The following is a 23,033-nucleotide window of genomic DNA, read 5'->3' on the forward strand; positions in this document are numbered from 1 at the left end:
AATGAAACATGGGACTACCTGGACGTGTCCACTAAGAAATGTTTGACTTTACCGATGCAAAAAAATTTCGATTGCGTGCCGTAATGAACATGACCTAGGCTTATGCTGTTTTTCACATAATGTTAAATGGCTTTATGAAGTGCCTTCTGTTTAATATTCCATGCTGAACTACTTTCCTTTAACTGTGCTAAACTACCTGATGTGTGTGTGTGTGTGTGAAACTTTAAAGCCTGGTGTTTTATAGGCGAAGATTGGAAAATGAAATGTATGTACATGCACACTAACTACTGGAGATTAAATGCTGTTAAATACTAAAGTAAAGATTTGTATTTTTATTAACCCTTTAACTGTCTCTTCTTGAAAAACATGTTAAACAAATATTGAACCTTAAATGTCCTATTACTAACAACTCATAAGAACTTCCAATCATTTTATTTTGTAATTTTTTTTTAAACGTTGTTTAATTTGGAAATTACAGAGCTCTACAAGGCGGTTGAGAAGTCAATGCCACATCAGAATGACAATTTGCATAGCATTTTAGTAATCTAAAACATACTACAAATTACTTTTAGGTCTGCTTCAATGGGTTTCATAGGTAGGTAAGCATTGTTAAATGAGGACTGATGTCGCATTGCAGCAAATTATGGTAATTTTGTGTCCAAACATTACAATACCATTGAAATGAATGTGTTTTCAGGTGGTGTATAGTGCAATCTCCCCTAAAATGATTTTCTTGAATTTCAAATGATCTAGGTTCTTCCATCATGTTTCCCACATGAACATTTGCCCTCCCAGGCCCACCCTGTCATGTGACATCCATAGAGTAGGGCCTAATGAATTTATTTCATATGACTGATTTCCTTATATGAACAGTAACGTTTTTGAAATTGTTGCGTTTATATTTTTCAGTATAGATGGCAGCAGTAGTTGCCTTGGTAACCAGACAAACAAATTAGCTAGTTTAGCTAATCAAACCATCAGTCCTAGCTTACTATTATTAAAACTCATTCAACAATGCCAATGTTTTTCAATTCAACTTTTGCTTTCAAAAGCAGCTGAAACATGTAAGAATGAACTATAGCCATTGAATTCTACCTTGCGCTATAGAGAAATAATGCACGCACGCGAATGCCCTTCAGAAACTAGTTTAACAATGCCATGGTATAATTAAGCAGTGGTATATGGCCAATGTACCACAGCTATGGGCTATTCTTATGTATGAAGCAACGTGGAGTGCCTAGATAAAGCCCTTAGCCATGGAGGCTCCTCTGAGGAGGAAGGGCAGGACCATCCTCCTCAGTGAATTCCATAAAAACTTTAAAAGTTATCCTTTTTAGATAAAACTATACCAAATTATTGATTAAAACACTGAGTTGCAATGTAGATCTACAGTAGCCTCAACAGCACTCTGTAGGGTAGCAGCATTGTGTAGCCGGAGGACAGCTACCTTCCGTCCTCCTCTTGGTACATTGACTTCAATACAAAACCTAGGAGGCTCTTGGTTCTCACCCCCTTCAATAGACTTACACAGTAATTATGACAACTTCCGGAGGACGTCCTCCAACCTATCAGAGCACTTGCAGCATGAACTGACATGTCCACCCAATCAAAGGATCAGAGAATTAATCTGCAGTGGTGAGTAGTTGACTCAAAGACAGAGGAAGACAATAGTTGAACAGTTTAACTAATTCATTTCTTCAAAAATGAAGGACGAGCAAGAGAGACTTTTCAGTTTCACTTACTTAGCTAGCAAATGCAGCTGGATAGTTTAGTTACTCAAACAGAGGGATGCTATGTTAGCTAGCTGGCTATGAATATCCAACACAACACTGGAACTCTTCCAAGTCAAGGTAAGCTTTTGTTTTTACTAATTTATTGCCACGGGCCCGCCGGTGTAACCGCTTACTGACTAAATACTAACGTTACTGCATGATAGTAGCGGGTTTACTAACGCATTAGTTCTATTAGCTATGTTGACTAGGACGTTACTTTAGCTAATATGGGTACAACGATGTAGGCTGTGTGTAGCGGTTATGACATGGTTTGGCTTGGAACGGGTTTTTCGCCTGGTCATATAGCCAGCTGTATTGTTAATTGAAGTCCACAAACAAAGGGAATAGGTGAGAGATGCAAGAAGGAATACAACATGGCTGCTATGAAAGTGAACTGTGTTTACGCGTGATCAGGGGTGTATTCATTCTGCCGATTCTGTTGAAAAACGTTTCTTAAACGGAAGCAAACGAAACGGGGATAGAAATACCTGAATTTGTCCAATAGAAACTCGTTTGCAACTGTTGGACTAATGATTGCACCCTAGATAAGCTAGATGCTGGCAAGTGTGCAAAAAATAAATAAATCGTCCTTCCTCATCATAAATGACACTGACCGCCATTGTAGCCGTGGTATATTAGCCATATACCCCCCCCCAGCGCCTTATTGCCTGGTTACAATTAATTTACATATTCCTATTCTTCAAGGTCTCTAACAGGAGTGGTGCAATATTCAACACTCACCAAATTAATTCCTGCCTTTTATCCAATATCTTTGGTGACAGATTTTGCGTTTTCTCACAGCCCTCAGTGGCACACAACACTAAACTGCAGCAACCCAAAATGATACAAATTATGTAAATTGATGCGGGAGGGCTAGGAGAGTTGACCAATCAAGTTCAAGTGAAGATTTTTTTCCCATACCCAGTTCTAAATCCACTGTCAAAATATGACAAAAGGGTTAATTGTAGATTAAATATACCATACTCTGATTTTACTCTGTAACTGGTCTGTTCTTTTTTATATAACATTTGTCAAAGTATGTGCTTGTTCACGAGGTCGGTCTGAGCTCAAGGCACTGCCCAGATTGATATTGATAAGCTATACTTCAAAACTGGACACCAACAGATCCTTATGATGAAAAATATATGTATTAGCTCAAGCCGAATGACATCGCTCCTTTCAGAACATGGTAAAAAAAAAAGCTTTTTGGCCAGAGCCTTTCAAAGGAATGCACAGTAACCAAGGACGAAACACACTCCAAACAAAGACACTGGAGAAAATAAAATAAAACTTCAAACAGATGTCCATAACACTCATAATTTAATGAAGCAGTAAACAACAGATATAAAAGGTACAGACTAGATCTACGTCCCAAACACTTTGGTCAAAAGTAGTAAACTATATAGAGAATAGGGTGCCATTTGGGTCGTAGCCTATATTTCCTTGTTACGTTATGGCTCAAACTTCCATTCCTCGAAGAATACCTCTCCTGAATGCTGGTTTCTTTAGTCAACACTGACCTCACTTTTAGACGGGCTGTGGCTCTTCAACTACGGTTGTCCCGATTCTTGACCCTTCTACTGAAGTGTGCACTTGCACCCTTTCTCTTGGGTTTAAAAATGGTGGAAACACGCTACGCCAATCGAATGCTTTTAAATTCATGGCCAAGTGTTCAAGTGCACATTTTGAGATAACTGTACATTTTGGGAGAAGGGTAAAGAATCTGGACGCAACTTACAAGTAGGATGAAGTTGACCCTACACACATTATTTTCCTCAAAACACATATTTTAGTATTTTGTTCATTAGTCCATTGTTGATAGTTTTTTTTTAATGCCTGCATTGGGAACCCTAACAATTTCTGGGTAACAATTAAGTAACTTACTGAGATTGTTTTTTTTATTTAAATGATATAAAAGAAACAAAAATAGCTTCTTAGCAAAGAGCAATTTCTTAAGCAAAAATTTTGTTGGGAGTGATCTGAAAACTATGTTATTGGCGGAAAGGTTTGGAACTCTTTCTTATTGGTCTATTAACTAATTTACTGCCTGGTGATGTCACCAGGCAGGCCAAAACTCCATCCCACCAAAACAGGCTGAAATTTCAGGCGGTCTTTTCAAACAGCTCTTTAACTAAAATGGGCATTATCATAATTTCACAGTATTATTCCAACTTCAGTGTGGAAATGTATATAAAACAGGAAAATCAAGTTGACTGCACTGGGCCTTTAAGGTTTCCCATTTCTCCACTAAGTGAAACCAGTCTTTCATAAATGGTATTGGGCAGGCTAAAGAATTATTGAATTCACTAATAATGCCATCTTGTGTTCCCATTTGTTTTTGTGTTGTTGGTTTGTTTATGAAGTAAACATGATGTGCGTTCAGCAGGATACAACATTACAGAATGTTCAGGTAGCAATATGTTACGTAGAGCAAACATGCCTCTGACATGTAGAATAAGTCATCACGTCAGCTCGATTAAAGACATTTCTATCTGCAACGTTCTGAACCGTTTGCCTACTGAACATGGCCCTGCTTCCACCCACAACACTTCCGTCTTCTTTGTACATATTTAACCCTTCTCCATAAAATGTGTACAGTACGTTATTGCTGTGATGTCACAGAAAGGTATCAAAACAAACTGGAATAATAACAATAAAATGCCTCAAATGCAAACGATATCCACAAGATGAAACAACAGAAAGCAAACCAGCAACATCCAAACAAACACAGTACTGCTTCTAACGCAAAAGAAAAAGGACTCGGCTACAAGTCCTTGATGCTCAATGAAACATGCATCAGTATATACAGGAGTGACTATTGCACCATGGCTCTATCAACGAGAGAGAGTTCAATAGAGAGAGAGAGCACCTCATTTGAAGGTCTGCTTAAACATCGCATGTACAAAATCTTTAAATAGTTTGGTAACCATGAACAAACGGCTTGTAAATCATCATATGTAATTTCCTCACATACAGTATGTAACATACGTTTATGGATAAACTGCCAACTATTCATCATTACAAAATCATGAATAACAGGCCTTATAAATGTTATTTAAATAGTTGACAAACTAATGTTTTTAAGCACATTCAAATAAGTTCAATAACTATATGGTCTAACTATATTGTATTGAGTTCTGTGAGCCTGCTCACATAAATTAAGTATATAGGCCTTTGGTGCTTCACAATGACTGTATGCCAACTTGGAAAGCCCTTTGAGTTAAGTTCTTGAACAGAAATTCCTGTTTTCGTTGGATGTTAAACTGCTCAATGCTTAAGACACTTTGCTGTTACAGGAAAATGGAACCGAAAGACAAACAGATTCCTACATTATCAAATTACCAACTGGTCATATTGCCAGACACACGCACATGCACACACACCTTAAAAATACCTCCAAAACGTGAGGCAAGACTACGGTTTCAAATTCAGGTGAACATTTAGAAAACAATTTGTTGCCCTTAATAAAAGGTGCAAACACCACAAAATATCTATACATATCTATGAAAAAAGGGATTTGCTCTCTCCAAAAACAGCAACTGACCACACTAAGGGCTTTTCCCACTCCCTCCTACAAAATGGCATTGTATGCTAGATGAGCACAGTAGCTAATTGCTGCAGTCTCTTCAGTCCATTGTCTCGTTCCCACCCAGCCACGTGTCTCAAATTCTTTACGTTTCAAACTATAGAAGCCCTAAAAGGTTACCGATTTGGGCATCTGGTGGCTTCCAGCGTGCATTCTACAAAAGTCTGGGTTGGATCGCACTAAGGGGACCCCTCCTGCCGACTGGGCTGTGAGGGCAGGCAGGGCAGGGAGGGGCCTGTGGGCCTTGGGTAGTTTTTGTAACTGGGAGGAGCCCTGGTTCTGGTTTGAGCTTTGGCTCTGGTTGACAGTGGTGGCTCTGTGTGTGTCCGTTAGGCTGCTGAGCCCAGTGTGGTGGTTAGGAGGAGGGCTACACTGGAAAGGAGCCAGTCTATCTGCGAAGCAGGGCGGGGGAGGAGGGATGACGATGGAGTCTACCACCCAGCTCTCCTCCTGTCCTTCATAGTCCGGCTCCTGCGGAAGAGAGGGAAGGGCTGAGAACGAGGAAGGAAGAAGAGAGGCAGAGAGAGGGGTGGGAGAGGTGGTGTCGGGCAGGGACATGAGGAACACCGGAGGAGGAGGAGGCGGTAGGGGATGGAAAAGAGAGGACGATGAAGGGTCATCGTCCAGCTCGGGTATGCACGGTGGTGGGGGTAGGCCGAACATCCCCAGTGTTTCCTGAGGGCTGGTGCTCGGCAAGGGGCTCTGCGGCAGGGCAGTGGCCGCCTCCAGCAGCCGGTCCATGTAGCAGTCCTCGTCGTCAGCCTCCGAGAGGTTGTCGTACTGGGAGGTGTTTGAGGGCCGGCGGTCCCCTGCCGTCTGGGGCACGCCGAGCGACACAGGGAACTTAGTGGGCTTGAAGGGGATTCGGGGGGAGGGCTTGGCAAAGGCGAGGGGGAAAGAGGGCCGCGAGGACAGGGGTTCCTCCAGGATGAGGTCCAGGGATGTGGGTGGAGGTGGTCGCGGACTCTGAGGCTTCGGTAGGGGTTCTACCCCTAGTGAAAGGGCCGAGCAGGGGGGCACAGAGTCCAACTTCAGCCCTACCTCGGTCCCATCTTGCAGGCATGGAGGTTCAGGGTCCAGGGGTGTGTGGGCGCTCTCTTCCATAGAGTAAAAGGGTGGAGGGGGTAGATCCGGGAGCTCCAGTGTCTTGGACCCTGATCCAGACTGTGTGATGGAAACATCCCCAACAGGGGGCTCATAGGGCGGGGGCCAGTTCCCGGGCTCTCCCTGGGTCTCTGGACCTGCAGGTCGGGCCTCTATCCCCTCTCTACTACCCCTACCCTCAGACCGACTCCCTTCTCCTCCTTTCTCCACCTCTGAGACATGGTCACTCGGACACTCCTCCACCCTCTCCCTGACCCCCCTCACCTCTGGCGGGGACCCAACCTTGTGTGGCTTCGGCGGAGGCTTGGGTGGGGTGACTAGACACATTTTAGGCCCTTCTGGCGCCAGAGCCTGGTTGTGGACTACCACTGGGTCCTGAGAGGGCATGGGGCGCGGGGGGTCGTGGGCCCCAGGGATGCTGCAGGGGTCCTGGGCGTCCCCGGGACAGGAGGAGTGGTCAAGGGTGATGGTGTCCGGCCTGTGGAGCTGGAGCGGGGGCTGGAAACTGGTCTTGGGCTGGTCGAGAGAGAGGGCTAGATCAGGCTGGAAGGGCATCAGGAGAACAGGCCGCTCTTCACCGAGGGGCTTCTTAGGCAGCTCCTCTGACTTGGCTACATTAGGGGAAGATAACATAGCAATTCAATACAGAATAACTATTATAATATCAACACAGGGTTGTAGTTCATTTGGCTTTTTATGTTTTAAACACAGACCCTGTTCAAATACTTAAAGTGGCAATATGTAACTTTTTGGGCGACCTGACCAAATTCACATCCAAATGTGCATTATAGATCTATCGTTTTACTTGAAAGCAAGTCTAAGAAGCGGTAGATCTGTTTTATGTGCGTTATTTCTATGCTTCCCGTTCTTAACTTTTTTGTGTGGATTTTTTACTTTCGGTTTTGTACACCAGCTTCAAACAGCTGAAAACAACAATATTTTTGGTTATGGAAAATATATTTCACAGCAGTTTCGATGGTACAATGATTCTTTACACTATACTTGCTTATTTTGTCAAACTAAAATTAGGCGAACTAGTTGGGTTTTAGCAACCAGGAAATGGCAGAGCGATTTCTGCATAGTGCAACTCCCCTTCTTGAAGTAATCACACATCTGAATAATGTTGGATTGGTGAAAGTATTAGGGTGGTAACCTTGTTTTCATCTATCCAACCACTTACAGATCTGTGCTTATCCCAAGGAAATGAGAAAGAGGGGATGCATTTCTGAAGTATTTGAAAAGGGCCACTATCCCAGTGTGAAACTGAGCCTTACGCAATTGACTAACTGACTGACTGACCAAACGACCGACCGACTGTGTCTGCCTGTCTGTCTGTGTAGGGACTGATAGACCAGGCAGAGAGCCCCACCTGATGGTGGGAGGTCCAGCTTCATCTTGCGGAGCTCGGCCATGGCCGCCTGCAGCTGCTCCACCACCACGTCGTCAGGTAGGAAGAATGAGCTGGACAGGCGCTCCTGGAGGAACTCCCTCAGGTCCTCCAGAGGAAGCTTCAGCAAGTGCTCTGATTGGACAGACACAGGATGGACACAGGAGAGGGCAATTTTTTTTTTACAAATTAAAATGCAGACCAAATCAATCGACATTCTGCCACGTTGATATGAGCTTTTTTGTTAGAAAACCAATGAAAGAGTACGACTGTTGTCACAGTTACACCTCTTCTGCTTGCCCGGCAGGCTTTCAGTATTTGATCTCAAACATGCTCTTCATGATAGAGTAGCAACTAGCTAATCACCTTACAGGCTAAATCATAAAATAGCAGCCAATCATAAATAACAATCAAATAACAGCAAACAATCAAGTGACGTGTTATGAAAACCATCATCCAATCATCTGAATTACTCAACAATCACACTACAGCATCCAATGAAAAGACTGCATTCCACTCCTCTCCACAGCAACCAGCGACCATCTGCATTATGTAAGCAAAGCAGCCAACCAACTGAGGCAACATGTGTAGCGATGTCATTTACGTGGAAATACCTTATAGTATAGCTTTCCTCTGAATCCCTTTTATGTTATGAAACAGTCACTTTGGGTGCAGGGTTGCGGTTACGGCATATTAAAGGGTGAACAAACTGAACTCGCTGGTAGTAATCTTGAAATATTTGATTCATCAAAATTCTTAAATGATTCTGTGTGGATCAGATGGTAAGAGTGCTGTGCTAGCAACGCCATAGTCGGGCTTTCAATTCCCACAGGGATTGCATAGTAAAAACTTTTGCACTGCACTTACTGTACTGTAAACTGCTTTGGATAAAAGCATCTGCTAAATGGCATATGCTGGATCAGTTTCCTGGACACAGATTAAGATTAATCCTGGACTAAAAAGCAAACTCAATGGAGAATCTTCATTGAAAGTCCTTTTTAGTCGAGGACTAGGCTTAGGCTACAGCCTAAGACGCATGAATATGGATGAAATTGTACAGTGAACAAAAATATAAATGCAACAATTTCAAAGATTTTTCATATAAGGAAATCAGTCAATTTAAATAAATTATTTAGGCCCTAATCTATGGATTTCACATGACTGGGAATACAGATATGCATCTGTTGGTTACAGATGCCTTTAAAAATAAAAAAGGGGCGTGGATCAGAAAACCAGTCAGTATCTGGTGTGACCACCATTTGCCTCATGCACCATTTGCCTCTCCTTCGCATAGAGTTGATCAGGCTGTTGATTGCGGCCTGTGGAATGTTGTCCCACACCTCTTCAATGGCTGTGCGAAGTTGCTGGATATTGGCGGGAACAGGAACATGCTGTCGTAAACATCAATTCAGAGCATCCCAAACGTGCTCAATGGGTGACATGTATGGTGAGTATGCAGACCATGGAAGAACTGGGACATTTTCAGCTTCCAGGAATTGGGGTACAGATTCTTGCGACATGGTGCCATGCATTATCATGCTGAAACATAAGGTGATGGCGGTGGATGAATGGCACGACAATGGGCCTAAGGATTTCTTCACGGTATCTCTGTGCATTCAAATTGCCATCGATAAAATGCAATTGTGTTTGTTGTCCGTAGCTTATGGCTGTCCATCGAAGTTCAGCATTTGCCCACTGAAGTTGGTTACAACGCCAAACTGTACCCCAGGTCAAGACCCTGGTGAGGCCGACGAGCACGCAGATGAGCTTCCATGAGACGGTTTCTGACAGTTTGTGTAGAAATTCTTTGATGTGCAAACCCACAACTTCATCAGCTGTCCGGGTGATTGGTGTCAGACAATCCCGCAGGTGAAGAAGCCGGATGTGGAGGTCTTGGGCAGGCGTGGTTACACGTGGTCTGCGGTTGTGAGGCCAGTTGGACATACTGACAAATTCTCTAAAACAACGTTAGAGGCGGATTATTGTAGACAAATGAACATTCAATTCTCTGGTGGACATTCCTGCAGTCAGCATGCCAATTGCACGCTCCCTCAAAACTTGAGACATCTGTGGCATTGTGTTGTGTGACAAAACTGCACATTTTAGAGTGGCCTTTTGTTGTCCCCAGCACAAAGTTTAATGATCATGCTGTTTAATCAGCTTCTTCATATGCCACACCTGTCAGGTGGAAGGATTATATTGGCAAAGGAGAAATGCTCACTAACAGGGATGTACAATTTTTTCCACAAAATTTGGAGAAATTAGCTTTTTGTGCGTATGGAAAATGTCAGTGATCTTTTATTTGAGCTCATGAAACATGGGACCAACACTTTACATGTTGCATTTATATTTTTGTTCAGTCTACATTACGTACACTAAATGACCAAAAGTATGTGGACACCTACTCGTCAAACATCTCATTCCAAAATCATGGGCATTAATATGAAGTTGGTCCCACATTTGCTGCTATAACAGTACACACTCTCCTGGGAAGGCTTTCCACTAGATGTTGGAACAATGCTGCAGGGATGTGCTTCCATTCAGCCACGAGCATTAGTGAGGTCGGGCACTGATGTTGGGCGATTAGGCCTGGCTCGCAGTCGGTGTTCCAATTCATTCCAAAGGTGTTCGATTGGGTTGATTTCAGGGCTCTGTGCAGGCCAGTCAAGTTCTTCGATACCGATCTCAACAAACCATTTCTGTATGGACCTCGCTTTGTGCACAGGGGGGCATTGTCATGCTGGAACAGGAAAGGGCCTTCCCCAAACTGTTGCCACAAAGTTGACAGAATCGCACAGAATCGTCTAGAATGTCCTTGTATGTAGTGGTGTTAAGATTTCCCTTCACTTGAACTAATGAGAGACAGCCCCAGACCATTATTCCTCCTCCGCCAAACTTTACATTGGGGCAAGTAGCGTTCTCCTGGCATCCGCCAAACCCAGATTCATCCGTCGGACTGCCAGAGTGATTCATCATTCCAGAGAACGCGTTTCCACTGCTTCAGAGTCCAATGGCGGAGAGCTTGACACCACTCCAGCCGACGCTTGGCATTGTGCATGGTGATCTTAGGCTTGTGTGCGGCTGCTCGGCCATGGAAACCCATTTCATGAAGCTCACGACAAACAGTTATTGTGCTGACGTTGCTTCGAGGCAGTTTGTAACTCGGTAGTGAGTGTTGCAATCGAGGACAGATGATTTATACGCGCTACGCGCTTCAGCACTCGGCGGTCCCGTTCTGTGAGCTTGTGTGGCCTACCACTTCACGGCTGAGCTAGACGTTTCCACTTCACAATAACAGCACTTACAGTTGACCAGGGAAGCTCTAGCAGGGCAGAAATCTGATGAACTGATTTGTTGGAAACGTGGCATCCAATGACAGTGCCCAGTTGAAAGTCACTGAGCTGTCCAGTAAGGCCATTCTACTGCCAATGTTTGTCTATGGAGATTGCATGGCTGTGTGCTCGATTTTATACACCTGTCAGCAACGGGTGTGATTGAAATAGCCGAATCGAGTAATTTTAAGAGGTGCCAACATACTTTTGTATATATAGTGTACATAATTGTCCGCTTTGGTCAGTCAAAATCACAACTCAAGTCAGTTTTTGTCAAACGAGTTGCATACATAAAAAGACGGACCGTTTGTGAATATTTTTGTCGGACAATGCACCTCTGTTGTAATTCATCAGGCAAAGGATGACTCCCATGGAAAAAGCATTGGCTCCATTTTGAAATTCTCGGACACAAAATCCCAATCCCAGTGCGCCCTTAATCTATGTCTGGGAAACTGCTCCATTATCTTTTAGGAGCAGAGTTCCTCTAGGGTTAGGGGGGTTACCTACAGTGCCTTCAGAAAGTATTCATACCCCTTTACTTATTCCACATTTTGTTGTGTTGCAGCCTGAATAAAATTTTTATTAAATAGATGTTCTTCTCTCTCACCTATCTACACACAATAAATACCCCATAATGACAAAGAGAAAACGTGTTTTTAGAAATGTTTGAAAATGAAATACAGAAATATCTAATTTATAAACTCAGCAAAAAAAGAAAGATCATTCGTAAAAATCAAAATAACTTCACAGATCTTCACTGTAAAGGGTAGTAACACTGTTTCCCATGTTTGTTCAATGAACCATAAACAATTAATGAACATGCACCTGTGGAACGGTCGTTAAGACACTAACAGCTTACAGACGGTAGGCAATTAAGGTCACAGTTATGAAAGCTTAGGACACTAAAGATGCCTTTCTACTGACTCTGAAAAACACCAAAAGAAAGATGCCCAGTGTCCCTGCTCATCTGCGTGAACGTGCCTTAGGCATGCTGCAAGAAGGCATGAGGACTGCAGATGTGGCCAGGGCAATAAATTGCAATGTCCGTACTGTGAGACGCCTAAGACAGTGCTACAGGGAGACAGGACGGACAGCTGATCGTCCTCGCAGTGGCAGACCACGTGTAACAAAACCTGCACAGGATCGGTACATCCGAACATCACACCTGCGGGACAGGTACAGGATGGCAACAACAACTGCCCGAGTTACACCAGGAACGCATAATCCCTCCATCAGTGCTCAGACTGTCCACAATAGGCGGAGAGAGGCTGGACTGAGGGCTTGTAGGCCTGTTGTAAGGCAGGTCCTCACCAGACATCACCGGCAACAACGTTGCCTATGAGCACAAACCCACCGTCGCTGGACCAGAAAGGACTGGCAAAAAGTGCTCTTCACTGACGAGTCGCAGTTTTGTCTCACCAGGGGTGATGGTCGGATTCGTGTTTATCGTAGAAGGAATGAGCGTTACACCGAGGCCTGTACTCTGGAGCGGGATCGATTTGGAGGTGGAGGGTCCGTCATGGTCTGGGGCGGTGTGTCACAGCATCATCGGACTGAGCTTGTTGTCATTGCAGGCAATCTCAACGCTGTGCGTTACAGGGAAGACATCCTCCTCCCTCATGTGGTACACTTCCTGCAGGCTCATCCTGACATGACCCTCCAGCATGACAATGCCACCAGCCATACTGCTCGTTCTGTGCATGATTTCCTGCAAGACAGGAATGTCAGTGTTCTGCCATAGCCAGCGAAGAGCCCGGATCTCAATCCCATTGAGCACGTCTGGGACCTGTTGGATCGGAGGGTGAGGGCTAGGGCCATTCCCCCCAGAAATGTCTGGGAACTTGCAGGTGCCTTGGTGGAAGAGTGGGGTAACATCTCACAGCAAGAACTGGCTAATCTGGTGCAGTCCATGAGGAGGAGATGCACTGCAGTATTTAATGCAGCAATTGGATGCACCTGATGTCAATTTGGAGTGTCATAGCAAAGGGGTGTGAATACAGTTGAAGTCAGAAGTTTACATACACCTTAACCAAATACATTTAAACTCAGTTTTTCACAATTCCTGACATTTAATCCTAGTAAAAATTCCCTGTCAGTTAGGATCACCACTTTATTTTAAGAATGTGAAATGTCAGAATAACAGTAGACAGAATTATTTATTTCAGCTTTTATTTCTTTCATCACATTCCCAGTGGGTCAGAAGTTTACATACACTCAATTAGTATTTGGTAGCATTCCCTTTAAATTGTTTAACTTGGGTCAAACGTTTCGGGGAGCCTTCCACAAGCTTCCCACAATAAGTTGGGTGAATTTTGGCCCATTCCTCCTGACAGAGATGGTGTAACTGAGTCAGGTTTGTTGGCCTCCTTACTCGCACACCACACGCTTTTTCAGTTCTGCCCACATATTTTCTATAGGATTGAGGTCAGGGCTTTGTAATGGCCACTCCAATACCTTGACTTTGTTGTCCTTAAGCCATTTTGCAACAACTTTGGAAGTATGCTTGGGGTCATTGTCCATTTGGAAGACCCATTTGCAACCAAGCTTTAACTTCCTGACTGATGTCTTGAGATGTTGCTTCAATATATCCACATAATTTTCCTTCCTCATGATGCCATCTATTTTGTGAAGTGCACCAGTCCCTCCTGCAGCAAAGCACCACCACAGCATGATGCTGCCACCCCCGTGCTTCACGGTTGGGATGGTGTTCTTCGGCTTGCAAGCTCACCCCCTTTTCCTCCAAACATAACAATGGTCATCATGGCCAAACAGTTCTATTTTTGTTTCATCAGACCAGAGGACATTTCTCCAAAAAGTACGATCTTTGTCCACATGTGCAGTTGCAAACCGTAGTCTGGCTTTTTTATTGTGGTTTTGGAGCAGTGGCTTCTTCCTTGCTGAGCGGCCTTTGAGGTTATGTCGATATATGACTTGTTTTACTCTGGATAAAGATACTTTTGTACCCGTTTCCACCAGCATCTTCACAAGGTCCTTTGCTGTTGTTCTGGGATTGATTTGCACTTTTCGCACCAAAGTACGTTAATCTCTAGGAGACAGAACGTGTCTCCTTCCTGAGCGGTATGACGGCTGCGTGGTCCCATGGTGTTTATACTTGCGTACAATTGTTTGTACAGATGAACGCGGAACCTTCAGGCGTTTGGAAATTGCTCCCAAGGATGAACCAGACTTGTGGAGGTCTACAATTTATTTTCTGAGGTCTTGGCTGATTTCTTTTCATTCTCCCATGATGTCAAGCAAAGAGGCACTGAGTTTGAAGGTAGGCCCTGAAATACATCCAGAGGTACACCTCCAATTGAATCAAATGATGTCAATTAGCCTATCAGAAGCTTCTAAAGCCATGACATCATTTTCTGGAATTTTCCAAGCTGTTTAAAAGGCACAGTCAACTTAGTGTATGTAAACTTCTGACCCACTGGAATTGTGATACAGTGAATTATAAGTGAAATAATCTGTCTGTAAACAATTGCTGGAAAAATGACTTGTGTCATGCACAAAGTAGATGTCCTAACCGACTTGCCAAAACGATAGTTTGTTAACAAGAAATGTGTGGAGTGGTTGAAAAACGAGTTTTAATGACTCCAACCTAAGCGTATGTAAACTTCCGACTTCAACTGTACTTATGTAAATGAGATCTTTCTGTATTTTATTTCCAATTAATTTGCAAAACATTCTAAAAACATGTTTTCACTGTCATTATGGGGTATTATGTGTAGATTGGTGAGACATTTTGAATTCAGGCTGTAACACAACAAAATGTGGAATACAGTGAATTCGGAAAGTGTTCGTTACAGCCTTATTCTGAAATTGATGAAATACAAATGTTTCCTCGTCAATCTACACACAATACCCCCATAATGAGGAAGTGAAAACCGTTTTTTATAAATGTTTTCACATTTATTAACAATAAAAAACAGAAATACCCTATTTACATAAGTATTCAGGCCCTCTACTATGAGCCTCAAAATTGAGCTCAGGTGCATCCTCTTTCCATTGATCATCCTTGAGATGTTTCTACAACATTTCTCCAGCATCGAAGGTCCCCAAGAACACAGTGGCCTCCATCATTCTTATATGGAAGAAGTTTGGAACCACCAAGACTTTTCCTAGAGCTGGCTGCCTGGCAAAACTGAGCAATCGGGGGAGAAGGGCCTTGGTCAGGGAGGTGACCAAGAACCCGATGGTCACTCTGACAGAGCTCTAGAGTTCCTCTGTGGAGATGGGAGACACCTTCTCTGCAGCACTCCACCAATCAGGCCTTTATGATAGAGTGGCCAGACAGAAGCCACTCCTCAGCAAAAGGCACATGACAGCCCGCTTGGAGTTTGTCAAAAGACACCTAAAGGATTCTCAGACCATGAGAAACAAGATTCTCTAGTCTGATGAAACCAAGATTGAACGCTTTGGCCTGAATGCCAAGCATCACGTCTGGAGGAAACCTGGCACCATCCCTACGGTGAAGCATGGTGGTGGCAGCATCATGCTGTGGGGATGTTTTTCAGCGGCAGGGACTGGGAGAGTAGTCAGGATCGAGGGAAAGATGTATGGAGCAAAGTACAGAGAGATCCTTGATGAAAACCTGCTCCAGAGCGCTAAGGACCTCGAGCGCTAAGCACACAGCCAAGACAACGCAGGAGTGGCTTCGGGACAAGTCTCTGAATGTCCTTGAGTGGCACAGCCAGAGCCCGGACTTTAACCCGATCGAACATCTCTGGAGAGACCTGAAAATAGCTGCCAGCGACGCTCCCCATCTAACATGACAGAGCTTGAGAGGATCTGCAGAGAAGAATGGGAGAAACTACCCAAATACAGGTGTGCCAACTTTGTAGCGTCATACCCAAGAAGTACTGAGTAAAGGGTTTGAATACTTATGTAAATGTGATATGTTTTTTATTTATCTTTAATACATTTGCAAACATTTCTAAAAACCTGTTTTTATGGGGTATTGTGAGGGGGAAAAAACGATTTAATCAATTTTAGAATAAGGCTGTAACGTAACAAAATGTGGAAAAAGAGAAGGGGTCTGAATACTTTACAAATGCACTGTAAGTCAAGGGGTATGAAAACTTCCTGGAGGCACTGTAGTATGAGCACCTCTGGCCAATACAAGACAAATGCCACAATTATAATATGACCTCCAGTGTGTAGGTCCTATCCTTCTCTGATGATGTCATACTCACTCTTGTGTATTTTGAGGGTGGTGTAGGCCATGGCTGTGAGTATCCTCTCTCCCTCTAGGATGTAGATGTCCCACAAGCGCAGGGTCAGGGTGAACGGAGTCTGTCGTAGAGACACACGTCAGAGGAGACATTTTGAAACTCTTGTAAAGAAACAATAAAAGATCTCTGAATACAGTATTTCGGGTCATTGGACATCAGGTGGCTAAATTACAAAATAACAGGCATGGTGTAATGCTGGGGGGGGTTCAAATGTATGTCTCTCACCCTTTCTATGAAGCACTGCAGGAACCATTTAGTGGTGTATATTCCATTGGACATCTGCTCTCTGTCCTACAGGCAATAGAAGAGTGAAACAGAGTTATTATTTTTGTATGCTTACAGCCCTGGCTTCCCAGAGAAAAAAGGATATCTAACACACATTTTGAGAAATGCCTTTCTGAAAAGAGATGAAGTTAGTGACAAACGCTAGGGGCCCATTGGATTAAATCATCCTCCAGGGAAATGCGTTTCTCACCAGATGTTTCTTGAGCTTGGGGAGGAGCTTGGACAGGATCTGCTCGTGGTGGGCCTGGTAACGCTGCAGCTTGGGGAACCCAGGGATGAAGAACCCTAGCACACACACACAGAGAGAGCGAGGATGCATAGTTAGGAGTCATGTCAAGAATGTAAAACAAGAATGTAAACAAGGTCTATGACAGTAGTTCAGTAGCAACGTAACTAACTCATCCACCCATCCTATATCCCTCTCTCTCCCTCTCCTCCCCTGCTCACCATGCATGGCGTGTTTGTTGTTGGTGAGGAGCTGAGACAGGGCCCAGAAGGCGTCCTCCTCGTTCAGATACATGAGCAGGATGGCGGCGACCTGACTCATCCCCTGGCAGTAGCTCACCTCCTGGGGACAGGGAAATAGATCTTTATTGTCCCCAAAGGACAACACGCTTGGAAAGTGGAGACGTCATAGAACGTCAAAAAGTAACATTGCTATAGACACCTTGCTGTTTTGGAGACAGCGTTGGATTTGCTAACAAAGAGATTTGCAATGGTAAATACCTTATTTACAGTGGTTCTTCCTTTAAAAGTTGCGTCATACCACAGCACAGCTTGCGGGATGCTGCGGAATGGTATGGCACGTTTGAGTGCATGACGTCATAGTATTTTACTGTCAGCCATTGTTGCCATTAATGCTAGTTCGACCACCAGAGGGCATCTTTGAGAAGCTAAGTTATTGAAATGATGGAGCTGTAGACCTAAGAGTCCTGTTTACTGTAGCTGTTTTAGCGTAACTTACTTATTGGCATAACGGTCTACTTCAATATACGTATATCAATCAATCATTAATTTGTGCATGTCATCACACAGAATACAAGTCATCCATGTCTTTAAATACAGTCAAGCATTTTAGTTGATATACTGGGGGCGGCAGGTAGCTTAGTGGTTAAGAGCGTTGTGCCAGTAACCGAAAGGTCGCTGGGTTCTAATCCCCGAGCCAACTAGGTGAAAAATCTGTCGATGTGCCCTTGAGCAAGGCACTTAACCCTAATTGCTCCTGTAAGTCGCTCTGGATAAGAGCGTCTGCTAAATGACTAAAAATTTAAAATGTAGTTATAAAATGAAATAACAAAGGGAGCCTTGAATTCACTAATGCATTTGCGATTGAATTCACTAATGCATTTGACTGTTTTTAATATTGGCTGTACTATAGACTTTAAAACCTTTATTTGTTAGAACAGACTATATGGGATTGATTATAATTTATTTGTGAATTATTATTGTATATGTGTTGTGCTGTTCATACTGTTAGAAATGTTGCTTAATTAAATTGATTAATATTATGGCGTTTCTATTCCAAGAAAAACGAAAATGCCTTTTACAGTAGCCTATGTAGGCCTAGGCTAGTAAGCGACTGCTAATGAAGAGTACAATAATCCTAACATTTCCACAGCCTAATTGTAGGCTAACCAATATCCAAACGGAGATTCAGCGAAAAGAAAAATCGGATTGATTTATTAAGACCAGTCCCCATGCTTGTCTCAAAGCAGTGCGAAACCGTGCTGAAATAGTTGACCACACACGGGTAGGCTATTGCTTCAAATCCTATTATAACAACTGGATGACTTTGGGTGTTTCAGTAAGCAACAATTTGTTGCCTTTTTATTTTATTATTTTATTTCACCTTTATTTAACCAGATAAGCCAGTTGAGAACAAGTTCTCACTTACAACTGCGACCTGGCCAAGATAAAGCAAAGCAGTGCCATAAAAACAACAACACAGAGTTACACACGGCATAAACAAAACATACAGTCAATAACACAATAGAAAATCTATATACAGTGTGTGCAAATGTAGTAAGTTATGGAGGTAAGGCAATAAATAGGCCATAGTGCAAAATAATTACAATTTAGTATTAACACTGCAGTGATAGATGTGCAGAAGATGATGTGCAAATAGAGATACTGGGGTGCAAATGAGCAAAATAAATAACAATATGGGGATGAGGTAGTTGGGTGGGCTAATTACAGATGGCTGTGTACAGGTGCAGTGATCGGTAAGCTGCTCTGACAACTGATGCTTAAAGTTAGTGAGGGAGATAAGTGTCTCCAGCTTCAGAGATTTGTGCAGTTCGTTCCAGTCATTAGCAGCAGAGGAATGGTGGCCAAAGGAGGTGTTGGCTTTGGGGATGACCAGTGAGATATACATGCTGGACCGCATACTACGGGTGGGTGTTGCTATGGTGACCAATGAGCTAAGATAAGGCGGGGATTTGCCTAGCAGAGATTTATAGATGACCTGGAGCCAGTGGGTTTGGTGACGAATACGTAGTGAGGGCCAGCCAATGAGAGCGTACAGGTCACTATGGTGGGTAGTAAATGGGGCTTTGGTGACAAAACTGATGGCACTGTGCTAGACTACATCCAATTTGCTGAGTAGAGTGTTGGAAGCTATTTTGTAAATGACATCGCCGAAGTCAAGGATCGGTAGGATAGTCAGTTTTACGAGGGCATGTTTGGCAGCATGAGTGAAGGAGGCTTTGTTGCGAAATAGGAAGCAGATTCTAGAATTAACTTTGGATTAGAGATGCTTAATGTGAGTCTGGAAGGAGAGTTTACGGTTTGTAGTTGTCCACATATTCTAAGTCAGACCTGCCGAGAGTAGTGATTCTAGTCGGGCGGGCGGGTGCAAGCAGCGTTCGATTGAAGAGCATGCATTTAGTTTTACTAGCGGTTAAGAGCAGTTGGAGGCCACGGAAGGAGTGTTGTATGGCATTGAAGCTCTTTTGGAGGTTTGTTAACACAGTGTACAATGAAGGGCCAGATGTATACAAATGCTGTCGTCTGCGTAGAGGTGGATCTGAGTCATCAGCAGCAAGAGCGACATCATTGATAGATGCTGTTCTTCTACTAATCTCACTGCAACTCCCCTCCAAGTCTCCGACCACTACTTTGTATCCTTTTCTCTCTCGCTCTCCTCCAACACTACTCACTCTGCCCCTACTCAGATGGTAAAGTGCCGTCGCAACCTTCGCGCTCTCTCTCCTGCTACTCTCTCCTCTTCCATCTGAAAATCTCTTCCCTCTGCTAAATCCTTCTCCCTCCGATCTCCTGATTCTGCCTCCTCAACCCTCCTCTCCTCCCTTTCTGCATATTTTGCCTTTCTATGTCCCCTATCCTCCTGGCCGGCTGGCTCGGTCCTCCCCTCCTGCTCCGTGGCTTGACGACTCATTGCGAGCTCACAGAACAGGGCTCCGGGCAGCCGAGCGGAAATGGAGGAAAACTAGACTCCCTGCAGACCTGTCATCTTTTCTCCCTCCTCTCTACATTTTCTTCCTCTGTTTCTGCTGCTAAAGCCACTTTCTACCACTCTAAATTTCAAGCCTCTGCCTCTAACCCTAGGAAGCTCTTTGCCACCTTCTCCTCCTTGCTGAATCCTACTCCTCCTCCCTCCTCCCTCTCTGTGGATGACTTCGTCAACCATTTTGAAAAGAAGGTTGATGACATCCGATCCTCATTTATTAAGTCAAATGACACCGCTGGTCCTGCTCACACTGCCCTACCCTATGCTTTGACTTCTTTCTCCCCTCTCTCTCCAGATGAAATCTTGCGACTTGTGACGGCCGGCCGGCCGCCCAACAACCTGCCCGCTTGACCCTATCCCCTCCTCTCTTCTCCAGACCATTTCCGGAGACCTTCTCCCTTACCTCACCTTGCTCATCAACTCATCCTTGACCGCTGGCTATGTCCCTTCCGTCTTCAAGAGAGCGAGAGTTGCACCCCTTCTCAAAAAACCTACACTCGATCCCTCCGATGTCAACAACTACAGACCAGTATCCCTTCTTTATTTTCTCTCCAAAACTCTTGAGCGTGCCGTCTCCTGCTATCTCTCTCAGAATGACCTTCTTGATCCAAACCAGTCAGGTTTCAAGACTGGTCATTCAACTGAGACTGCTCTTCTCTGTGTCACGGAGGCTCTCCGCACTGCTAAAACTAACTCTCTCTCCTCTGCGCTTATCCTTCTAGACCTATCTGCTGCCTTTGATACTGTGAACCATCAGATCCTCCACTCCACCCTCTCCGAGTTGGGCATCTCAGGCGCTGCTCACTCTTGGATTGCGTCCTACCAGACAGGTCGCTCCTACCAGGTGGCGTGGCGAGAATCTGTCTCCGCACCACGTGCTCTCATCACTGGTGTCCGCCAGGGCTCAGTTCTAGGCCCTCTCCTATTCTCTCTATACACCAAGTCACTTGGCTCGGTCATATCCTCACATGGTCTCTCCTATCATTGCTACGCAGACGACACACAATTTTCTCCTTTCCCCCTGATAACCAGGTGGCGAATCGCATCTCTGCATGTCTGGCAGACATATCAGTGTGGATGTCGGATCACCATCTCAAACTGAACCTCGGCAAGACGGAGCTGCTCTTCCTCCCGGGGAAGGACTGCCCGCTCCATGATCTCGCCATCACGGTTGACAACTCCATTGTGTCCCCCTCCCAGAGTGCAAAGAACCTTGGCGTGACCCTGGACAACACCCTGTCGTTCTCTGCTAACATCAAAGCGGTGACCCGATCCTGCAGGTTCATGCTCTACAACATTCACAGAGTACGACCCTACCTTACACAGAGTACGACCCTACCTTACACAGAAAGCAGCAGAGGTCCTAATCCAGGCACTTGTCATCTCCCGTCTGGATTACTGCAACTTGCTGTTGGCTGGGCTCCCTGCCTGTGCCATTAAACCCCTACAATTTATCCACTTGTCATCTCCCGTCTGGATTACTGCAATTTGCTGTTGGCTGGGCTCCCTGCCTGTGCCATTAAACCACTACAACTTATCCAGAATGCTGCAGCCCGTCTGGTGTTCAACCTTCCCAAGTTCTCTCATGTCATCCCGCTCCTCCGCACACTCCACTGGCTTCCAGTTGAGGCTCACATCTACTACAAGACTATGGTGCTTGCCTACGGAGCTGTGAGGGGAACGGCACCTCCTTACCTTCAGGCTCTGATCAGACCCTACACCCAAACGAGGGCACTACGTTCATCCACCTCTGGCCTGCTAGCCCCCGTACCGTACCTCTACGGAAGCACAGTTCCCGCTCAGCCCAGTTAAAGCTATTCGCTGCTCTGGCACCCCAATGGTGGAACAAGCTCCCCCACGACGCCAGGACAGCGGAGTCACTGACCACCTTCCGGAGACACTTGAAACCCTACCTCTTTAAGGAACACCTGGAATAGTATAACAGTAATCCTTCTACCCCCCCATAATAAATTTTTTAAAAAAAGGAGTGGTTGTCCCACTGGCTATCATAAGTTGAATGCACCAATTTGTAAGTCGCTCTGGATAAGAGCGTCTGCTAAATGACTGAAATGTAAATGTAAATATACACAGAGAATAGAGTCGGCCCGAGAATTGAACCCTGTGGCACCCCCATAGAGACTGCCAGAGGTCCAGACAACAGGACCTCCGATTTGACACATTGAACTCTATCTGAGAAGTAGTTGGTGAACCAGGCGAGGCAGTCATTTGAGAAACCAAGGCTATTTAGTCTGCCAATAAGAATGCGGTGATTGACAGAGTCGAAAGCCTTGGCCAGGTCGATGAAGACGGCTGCACAGTACTGTCTTTTATCGATGGCTGAGGTGCACCCATTACCAGCGGATATAAGTATTTTAGGCACATCATGTGAATTAGGCCTCATGTAAAATCTTGGTCAAAAGCGCAAGAGATACTGTTGCATGACAAACAGGTGCTGTTAGATTACAATATATTTTATCTGCCAGTTTGGAACAGTGTAAACAATACTAAATATGTTCTAATGAAAAAACATTGTAAAGCCTTTAATACAGCATAGCAAAGTTTAAAAACAGCTGAAATTGCTTTATCCGACATTCTGCGGTTGCACGATGCTTGGTGATCACAGAATCAGTAGGATATTAAACAAACACTCAAGTAGGCAACAGACGCAGGAACAGCATAGGGCTGAGTGACACTCATTCCTGGCTTTCGTTCAAAATAAGTTGTATTATAATGCAGGATTAAAGACACATTATTTCTGATTGTCTTTAGCATGCAGTCTCTCCTCTCGCTACAGCCAATTTCTTTTGAATTATTATGTGGATTATAATAAATTAATATATTTGGTCTGTGATATTGAGTTA

General features: G+C 44.3%; 1 protein-coding gene across 1 annotated transcript in view; it reads right to left on the bottom strand.

Moving 5' to 3' along the window:
- Positions 1–3,927: 3,927 nt before the first annotated feature.
- The window catches only part of si:dkeyp-19e1.3 (bromodomain-containing protein 4), a 124,752-nt gene continuing 105,646 nt past the window's right edge, over positions 3,928–23,033 (bottom strand). Inside the window, exons 9-14 of the mRNA XM_041837624.1 lie at positions 17,151–17,271; positions 16,894–16,988; positions 16,644–16,709; positions 16,380–16,479; positions 7,832–7,984; positions 3,928–7,073 (exon numbers count right to left, since the gene is read on the bottom strand). Of these exons, the coding sequence (XP_041693558.1) occupies positions 5,467–7,073; positions 7,832–7,984; positions 16,380–16,479; positions 16,644–16,709; positions 16,894–16,988; positions 17,151–17,271 (2,142 nt within the window). The 3' untranslated portion in view covers positions 3,928–5,466. The remainder of the gene's footprint in view (positions 7,074–7,831; positions 7,985–16,379; positions 16,480–16,643; positions 16,710–16,893; positions 16,989–17,150; positions 17,272–23,033) is intronic.

This window comes from Coregonus clupeaformis, chromosome 19, assembly GCF_020615455.1.
Source record: "Coregonus clupeaformis isolate EN_2021a chromosome 19, ASM2061545v1, whole genome shotgun sequence".
Lineage (NCBI taxonomy): Eukaryota > Metazoa > Chordata > Actinopteri > Salmoniformes > Salmonidae > Coregonus > Coregonus clupeaformis.